The sequence below is a fragment of the Lynx rufus genome, unplaced genomic scaffold (assembly GCF_022079265.1).
Source record: "Lynx rufus isolate CCGP_SWC_20201006 ecotype Redwood Valley unplaced genomic scaffold, mLynRuf1.p SCAF_10, whole genome shotgun sequence".
Classification (NCBI taxonomy): Eukaryota; Metazoa; Chordata; class Mammalia; order Carnivora; family Felidae; genus Lynx; species Lynx rufus.
Genome location: NW_025814824.1, coordinates 59,358,140 through 59,367,600, shown reverse-complemented (window position 1 = coordinate 59,367,600; position 9,461 = coordinate 59,358,140). Strand labels below are relative to the sequence as shown.

The 9,461-nt window shown below is 44.2% G+C and overlaps 1 protein-coding gene across 1 annotated transcript; it reads left to right on the top strand.

The window, feature by feature from the left end:
• The first annotated feature begins 3,291 nt into the window (after positions 1 to 3,291).
• Positions 3,292 to 8,623, top strand: EXOSC3 (exosome component 3). The gene is made up of 4 exons (XM_047066459.1): positions 3,292 to 3,644; positions 4,380 to 4,529; positions 6,976 to 7,127; positions 8,169 to 8,623. The coding sequence occupies exons 1-4, from the start codon at positions 3,318 to 3,320 to the stop codon at positions 8,368 to 8,370; spliced, it is 831 nt and encodes a 276-aa protein (XP_046922415.1). The 5' UTR covers positions 3,292 to 3,317; the 3' UTR covers positions 8,371 to 8,623.
• The last annotated feature ends 838 nt before the right edge of the window (positions 8,624 to 9,461 follow it).

Here is a 9,461-nt window from a genome sequence, read left to right as displayed (position 1 = left end):
CTCACCATTACTGCTTGCTCTGAGAAAATGGATCTGGACCTTTAAAACACTTTTCCTTTCCTATCTAACACAAAGACAGGCTTTGTAGGTAGAAAGCCCTGCAGAAGCATTTCAGGAAGAATAGGTTTTGCTTACTGGTACACTCCTGCAGCAGGGCAACTTCTCTAGTATCGGCTCCTTCTTCTCTTGGTGGCCAGAAGCACCCACAAGTTTTCCCTGGTGCCCTACCAGGCAGTCTTGTAGCAGGGGCTTCCAGGTGACATTTCCCCAGGAATAGCTTTCCCCGGAACCATAGAAGTGCCAGCAAGTTCTGGAGAGTGGATTTCAAAGCAAGTTCCACTGCCACAGGTTCCCGGTGACTGCTTACATTTAATGAGCCATGACCATGTTCTCTCCAGCAAGGACTCACTCAATCAGTCCTGGACAGCAGGGAGAGATTTCCTCAGACGTGCTATCTCAACTGTAGGCATAATGGCTGTTCCTTACATCTGCTATTCGTATACTCTTCAAAACTCTCTCTAGTTTTTTATTTGTGATTATTTATGACTTGACTATTTGTGATTAAAAACATCTGTAGCAAAAAAAAAAAAAATCCATAGCAAGGAGATTCGTTTAAAGTGATAATTGTAAGCATCTAAATTCTTTACTTGAATAACGACACTAACAATACTTACATGGGCTCTTAATTTCTGTACATAAATCAGCATGTAGTTCATTTGTAATTTTTAGAAACCAGTAAACTAAAAAAATCTTAAAGGTTCATTCAAACTTTCTTTGGGACACCTATCCTGACTCCCACCTTTCTCCCACATTCAGGTAACCATTTCATCCTGTCTACCCTTGCGACTGACACCCTCATCAGGTTGTTACAGCCACCTTAGCCCTTGGTATTTTCATGTGAAGACAGCTAACTCCTCCAGGGCAGGGGCCATGATTCAGCTGATTCCCCGGCTCACTTCCTGACTCAGAGCAAATGTTCAACTAGAGTTGTTGACTGAAAGGAAAAAACACAAACAAAAATCCGCCCAATTTCACCAGTCAACAAAGAAAGGCAACCATGACATGTTACTTTTCCAGTTTTTCAAGTCGCAAAGATTTTTAAAAAGGAAGTTTGGGGAGACCGTCCGGAAGGATGTGGTCAGGTCCAACCTTTCCAAAAATCAATCTGGTAACTTTGCGGAAGAAAATCCTGAGAAGTGGGGAGGTGGAAGCCAGAGCCAATTGAGGGTGGCGCCGCCCTTACAGCACGGGCTCCCAGTGGGCAGCCCCCCAACAGGCAATGGGCCTAATCCGCCTGGGCCAATCTGCTAGGCAGCCCCCACCTGGGGGCCGAGTGCTAAGCTTGTCTGGAGCCGACAAGGCCTGCGTTAACTGCATGGGCTCGGCCTCCTATGCATTCCCCAGTCCCACCGCCATTTTTACATCCAGAAACGACCGCACGCGCTTTGTGGAAACGCAACTTCGTACCCGCGACCCAACTGGACCCCAAAGCCAGACCTGCACGTCACAGAAGTCCTGGCCGCTGCGAGGAACCAGGCTCCACATACTCGCTGGCGGTCTGGACTCCCCACTCACCCGCACGCGGAAGGACCTCAGCATCTCCGGGGCCCTGCCCACCACGCGCCCACCACGCCGGCCACTGCCGGGCGCTCTCACTCACCAGAGGCGGCAGAGCGCCGAGGTAGCGAAGCACAGCCATGGCGGCACGCGGCTCAAAGCCCGGCGTCCTTCCCGCGCGCCCCACCCCCTAGGCCTGCCCCTTGGGGGTGTGTCGGGAGGGCCCCGCCCGGGAGGAGCTGCGGCCTGCCCCTCCCGGCCCAGCTTCCGGTCTTCAGGCGACGGCACACTGTAGAATGCCGTATGTCTTCTGTGGACCTAGGAATGAGCCAGGAGGGTACCCACGTGCCTCCTTCACAGGGTGGTGGACTCGGAAGACCTTCTTAGCCAGGTTTGGGCCGAGTTTTTTTTTCCAGAGACTTCTCTGTCAACGTGGGGTGCGCAAAGGACAATCCTGGGGTCATTTCCCGACTTCTCTCTCTGCCTGGCCCATACCGGAGGCCATTGGCCCCACTTCCGGCATGGCCTTGCTTGGGCCAGCCGCGATTCAGGTGGTCTTGGTCATCGAATACCCACTGATTCCAGAGCCTCTAGAAATGGGTTAGATTGGGGAGGAGAGAAAAAACAATCTACACCATCCCTGCTGCCAGGGTAACCGAACAAGAACACTTTAAATAATGTGGCTGTAAAACAAAAGCTACATTTCAGTTGGCCTCTTAATACTCTTACTCAGTTGGCTCGTCAGCACTTTGCCAAATTTGGAGGGTATGTTAGAAATGATCCGTCTTAAACATCCCCCAAATATAATAACTCATGTTGGAAGCCAATCCCTCCCAGTCCCCAGGAGCTCTCAGCCTTATTGGGGAATCTGACCAAGCGCTAACTGGAGGTGCTAGTTTATAGAGGAAACAGTGATTTCAAGAAAGAGCCTAGAAGTAAGAGCAGTCCTGATATGCTATGGATTTGGAATTCAGCTGCTTCTCACCTGGGTACCTAGTGTACTCCATGGAATGTAGCCTCAAGGATATAATTGCAGTTACTAATTCCTCGGACCATGTAGGGGTAGCTCAATTATGGGGAAATGCGCATGGGCATCTGTATATTTACAGGGAAAAAAGTCTGGGGACAAATACACACCAAAATGTTAACATGCATTCATTCATCAGGTTTAAGACCCTGGGCTACAAAGAATGAGAACTAGCTGACAGCTAGCCGGAGACAAATGGGAGCAAGACTAATACCTTTTGTTTATTTTCTCTTTATTCTTCTCTTTGTTTAACATGCTGTGAATAGATATCTAGCAACCACTAAAAAAAGTTTTTTGTTTTTTTCGGTTTTTTTTCGTTTTTTTTTTTTGGAAAAGGAAAATACTTTTCCTTCTGAGGGCGGAGTCGGAAGGAAAGGACTGACTCCCCAAGCCCCTCTGCTCAGTCCCCAAGGTTGCTACGGAACCACACCACACGTAGGAGCGTCTTGAATCCTGCGGTGCGACCTGAAACATCGGAAGTGAAGGATGTGCCATCGACTCAAGTTGCGTGTTTCGAGTGCCGATTTGCAGAAAGACTGCAAGATAGGTGGCGGGGTCTAGAGACACTATCGCAGTCACCTTGGCGGAACCCTCCAGCCCACAGCTCACAGGTTTCGTGGACGTAGTTTCTCCAACAGACCGCTACTACCGGAAACGGAAAGCCTTGGGCCGGCTGGAGATTGGACGCGGGGCCGGAAGCGGAAGTGAGAAATTGCTTTGGGTGGCTCCGGGTATGGCAGGGGTGGTGGCTGTCGCGGCCGAATCCCTTGCGGGAGGCAGGGCACGGGCGGCTCGCACTGTGCTGGATCAGGTGGTGCTCCCGGGTGAGGAACTGCTGCTGCCAGAGCAGGAGGACGCAGAAGGCCCAGGAGGTACCGGGGAGCGACCGCTGCGTCTGAATGCGGGGGTGCGCGCCCGGGTGCGTGTAGTGTGCGGCCCGGGCTTGCGGCGCTGTGGTGACCGCCTTCTGGTCACCAAGTGCGGCCGGCTCCGTTACAAGGAGCCCGGCGGCAGCGGCGGCGGCGGTGGCGTTTACTGGGTGGACTCGCAGCAGAAACGGGTGAGTTGGGACTCTGGAGAGGTGGTACGGCCGTGAAAGTGATATCCCCGCTCTGGGAAGAGGCGGGGATGGGGCCCTGGATCCCTCTGTTAATGCTAGTCTAGAGCCACCGTAGTCTTGTGCCCACCTCTACATCTCCTTTAGAGGGACTGTGAACAAATGGAACGTGACTCGAGAAGGGCGGCCAGGAGAGAGAGGAGACTGCAAATCTTGGTGTATAAGAGGATAAGAACTGTAAGACATGGTCGTTGCCTTCAAAATCCCAAAGGAGCACCAGGCGTATCTTTTGGCGTCCCAAAGGACGGAACCAGGCTCAATGAGCGGATGTCACAGGGAGTTAAATTTCTCTTAGAATAAGGAAAGACTTTAATATGGGAAAAATTGTGAATGAAATAGCCTTACTTGGTTGTGAGGACCCCGTGTAGCACTAGACTTAATATGCAAGCAGAAGCTAGGGACTTCCTGATAAGGATACAAGATGTATGGGATATTGGCTGAAATGAACAGAGTATTTGAAGCTGTAAACCTAAGAGTTTATGATTGATTTTCTTTTACTGAAAGTAACATATGATCAAATTTGTTGTAATTTGTATTAATTTGTAGACTTGAATCTCACAATATTTTCTAAATATCTCTAATGACAGTGAAGTAATCACTAAAGACTTGCTGAAGATAAAGTGGAAATGATTGCCATTTATGGCTGTCACTTCATTCTGGTTTTTTGTTTTTTTGTAGTATGTCCCAGTGAAAGGAGACCATGTGATTGGCATAGTGACAGCTAAATCTGGAGATATATTCAAAGTTGATGTTGGAGGGAGTGAGCCAGCTTCTTTGTCTTACTTGGCATTTGAAGGTGCAACTAAAAGAAACAGACCAAATGTGCAGGTAACGATGGGGGCCTTTGCTTTCAAAAATAAGAAAAAGCATCGAAATATCCAGCAACACTCAAATATCCAGAATGCTACCTGAATTCTCTCTTAAGCATGACTTACTTTCCCACTTCTCTGGGTTGATCTCTGAGCATCTGTGTAATCACTTCAGGCTGTAAGAGTTTTTTCCAGTGTCCAGCTCTGGGACTAGAGTTGCATGCTTATTTACATTTGCTATATTGGGGGCTGTTTCATTTGTACTGAGTTGAAAGGCTCTGTCCTATTGTTATTTGTTATGTCTGTATCCACTGGACAAGGAAGTGGGCCATAGGCTTCAGGAGGAAGGAGGATTAAGTAGTGCAAATTGCCATATCAGCCACCCATCCACCCTGATTGTTAAGTCCTGGGACTGCCATCTCACAACTTCAGTCGCATCAGTTTTCCCACAAGCTCTGCTTGGAGCTGGCAGAGGAGCAATCCTGTTACCTCAGGTTTTCAATTTGGGTTCTTCTGGTAGTATAGCCACACTCTCTCTGTCTGCCCAAGCCAGAAATTTGGTGATGTCTTTGCCCCTTTTCACTAACCTCTCAATGTGTCTTTAGTTGCTTAATCTTACTGATGCTGTTTGATTCTATCTCTGATCTTCTGCACATTAATTCCTGTATCCTTCCATTTTGCAAGATCAGACGTTAGCTACTTTTTGACCAGTATTGGTTAGTGACCTCCTTTTTTAAAAAAATATTTATTGAGAGAGAGAGAGTGCGTGTGTGAGTGGGGAAGAGACAGAGAGAGGGAGAGAGAGAGAGAGAGAATCCCAAGCAGGCTTTGCACCATCAGCACAGAGCCCAGTGCCTAACCAGCCAAGCTAACCAGGTGCTTCAGTGATCTTTTCATTAACATCCCTGCATGTACACTTTTGCCCTTCTATCCAGGCTTTTGAGAGCTGACAGCCTCATAACACTCCCCTTACTCAAAAAAAAAAAAAAAAATCTTTAACGCCTACAGATTTCCTTGGCATTATACTCCAGAAGTCTTCACTTATCTATAATTATATCCTCCGTGCAGCCATACTTGAACCACTCCAAACTATTTAATAACACTACTGAGGGGTGCCTGGGTGGCTCAGTCGGTCAAGCATCCTACTGTTGATTTCATCTCAGGTCATGATCTTACAGTTCGTGGGTTTGAGCCCTATGTCAGGTTCCACACTGTGCAGAGCCTGCTTGGGATTCTCTCTGCCCCTCCTCTGCTCGCGCTCTCTCTCCCTCTCTCAAAATAAATCTACCTTATAAAAAAAATAGCACTACTATTTTATTTTTAAGTCCCTGCCCTTGTACCTTTGCTTATGCTGTTCCCTCTGTCTGGATTGCTCTTTCTGATTGCTCTATTACCTTAGCCTGTGGAACACATGCTCATCTTTTGAGACTCAGGCTAAACACCATCATCTCTGTAAAACGATCCCTCATTTACAATCATCTTCCTTATAACTTTACTCTAGCACCTACTGGATTCAGTCTTAAATGAACTTGGTTATTTATATGTACATCCCCACTGCCCTCCAAGACCAAATGCTTCTGAAATGCAAAGAATGTTTTGTTCCTCTTTAGTTGCTAGTCACCAACAAATAGTAGATATAGTAACAGAACAAATTCACTCTTCTCCATTCCTTTAGTTTCATCATTTTGAAGTTCAGTTCTATGAAGTTAAGTAAATCTTGCCTTAAATACCAATGAATTACCATTGTTCCATGTTGCTTTGAATAATTGACACGCCTGGAGTTTTCTTCCATCAATCTTCTGTAAGTCCCTAGAGTAGTGCTATCTAATAGAACTTTCTGTGATGATGCTAGTGTTTTACATTTGCACTGACTAGTATGGTAGTCACTGGCCATGTCATGGCTGTTGAGCATTGAAATGCGGCTAATGCTGGGCGCTTGAGGGGCTCGATGGGTTAAGTACAGACTCTTGATTTTGGCTCAGGTCATAATCTCATGGTCACTAGATTGAGCCCTGCATTGGGCTCCATGCTGGGCATGGAGCCTGCTTAAGATTCTCTCTCTCTTTCTGCCCCTTGTCCACGCATGTACGTGCATTCTCTCTCAAAAAAATAAATAACTTTTAAAAATGTGACTAATGAAATTGAGGAACTGAATTTTGAGGATCTAATTTTAATTAAATGTAAGTTTAAATAACTACATGTGGGTAATGGCTACCATATTGGATGGCGTAACCCTAAAGAATGTTCTCTTGTCTTTGAGATAGCTCCCATTCTGGGGAGGACACACTTGGGTAATGTTGCCTTTTTAAAGAGTCAACTCGAGTGACTCTGGGTATTCTGGAAGATAGTTGGTCCCTTAGGCACAGAAGTATACATGGCAGGCATTGCTGCCAATGGGAAAGAACCCATAGCAGCACCTATAGAATGATTTGAGTGGAAATGAACTTTTTAAATTATCATTTTAGGTTGGAGATCTCATCTATGGCCAATTTGTGGTTGCTAATAAAGATATGGAACCAGAGATGGTCTGTATTGACAGCTGTGGACGAGCCAATGGAATGGGTGTGATTGGACAGGATGGTCTGCTTTTTAAAGTGACTTTGGGCTTAATTAGAAAGTAAGTCCTAATGCCTTCTGGCTTGACTATCTTCTTTTATAATTATCCTTCTTGGAAAGCTGACTGATTTTTGGGATTGGATTCTTTGTAACAATGTCTGAATCTCCTCAAAGTTAAAAATCAGTGTCCATTTTAACACCATTGTACGCTCATGCATTTAGTCCCATCCTCTCTTCATGTAAATACACTAAATTCAGATGTATCTGGTGGTGTAGTTTTTGTGTTGATATGAAGTCTTGGGCTTCTTTCCCAGAAAATCAGATGTGAAAACTGGCCTTTCCTCCTCCTAGGTCATTTGACTATAGACGCAATTTATAATTGTACAAAATCACCAGATTTCTCTAGTAATGGGGGCCAAATACAGGTAGGCTGATGTACTCTTGAAGCTTATGCAGATATTCCCGTAAGATTCCTGCTATTCTGTCCTGGTAGATTTAATAGTTCCCAGAGGTAGATTCTGTTAGGTGTTTAGACCTTTACCTACCCAAAGTTATGTCCTGTTAAAAGAGCTTTACTCTTAGAGCCACTGAGCTCAGAGCTCAGTGTTACATGCCTCTCTTTGCTACTTATTCTGCAGATTTGGACAAAGTTCAAGACAGAGAAGCAGCACCCTTGTGGTTTGAAAGTCAATGTTTCTCTCCAAGTACTGAATTTAATACCAGGAAATAGCTTACATGGTCAGCAAAATAAGCTGGTTCGTTTAGCACCATAGATAATACAAAAGTTACAATTCTACAGCCTAGAATTAAGGTGCTCTGACGATACAGGAGAACTTTATATGTATTTTCTGTAAAGTTGGTGACAGAGGGACTTTGATTTCTTTGTAGAGGATATAACCCACTGTTGTGACCTGTAGTGTACTGGTAAGTGTGCTTGGATGAAAGGGGGCAGCAAATGTCATGTACCTTTTTCTTGGATGATGTTGGTGGGGATTTGAATAACTATGGAGAACTATCCAGAAACTAAGTCTTCTGCTAAAAGAGACTCAGGTCACACCCTACCACTTGGTTAAATTTCATTTTCTTTCCTTTTCCTCACCAGGCTGCTGGCTCCAGACTGTGAAATCCTTCAGGAAGTGGGAAAACTCTACCCACTGGAGATAGTATTTGGAATGAATGGAAGAATATGGGTTAAGGCAAAAACCATTCAGCAGACCTTAATTTTGGCAAACATTTTGGAAGCTTGTGAACATATGACAGCAGATCAAAGAAAACAAATCTTCTCCAGACTGGCAGAAAGTTAGATGTAATTTTTTATGGGTCAGTTGACCCAAGAGACTATGGGTTTCCTAGGGAAAATTTTTTTCAGGTGAACCTCTCTCTCCCCATTAAACCGTCAGAAGACATAATGTGAATGTACACGTTGTCTTATTACAGTTCTAAGTAAAATATTTTTATAAACATGTTACTAGTTGCCACCCATGTTCTTGTGGGTGAGAAAAGTCATTATAAAATAATGGTGTACTTTTTCCTTTACAATAAAGTTTACTAAAAGTATTAAGGCTTATTTGGTGTTTACTCCTTTAATTTGGCTGAAGTGCAGCTTCTATAATAAACTGGAATTAAGCATTAAAATAACAATTATTTTCTGGTAAAAGTAAAACATGTTCACCAGAGAAAATGAGAATACATAAAGTATAAAGAAGAAAATGCACTATAGACATAATGTATGGAATATTCTTTAAATTGAAATTATAGGATTATACTTTATATAGTACTTTGTAATCTTTGTCCACTTCAATGTTTGATGTATTTCTTATATGATTGCTATTAAAAATGAAATAGTTATAGAATATTTAATGTTCATGTTAAGATATTTTGCATATATCCAGCTTTTTGTTGGTTCTGTAAATAACACAGATGAGGATCTCTGAAGCCAAGTCCAAAACTTCCTGCCTAGGCTTTAAAAAAAAATGGTAGAAGTGATAGCGTTGGAGAGGAAATTCTTCCATGCCATTTGATTATTGTAAGCAAAGTCTTTAGAGGTAAAAATGAAGCCTGGCAGATGATCCAGGTCAGTGTTCGGAGGTCAGAGACCTCTCTGAGAGTATGATAAGAGTCACCCCTGAAGCCTAGCCATAGGAGGTCCCTTTTGGATGACAGAGATTATAGAACTCATTTAATACGGTGATAAAGACCAAGGAGCATTATATATTCCTAAAGATGTTTCCTGAAGATTGGGTTGTTTTTAATACAAAGATATTGATAGAATTTATCAAGTGATGATAGCTCCTTTAGGATTAAATCATGAAAGGGAGGGAAGAGAGCAGAGAAATAACGTTTTGGTTCTTTGGAGCTACAGAATATATTCTCTGAATTTGCTAACTGCTTAGCT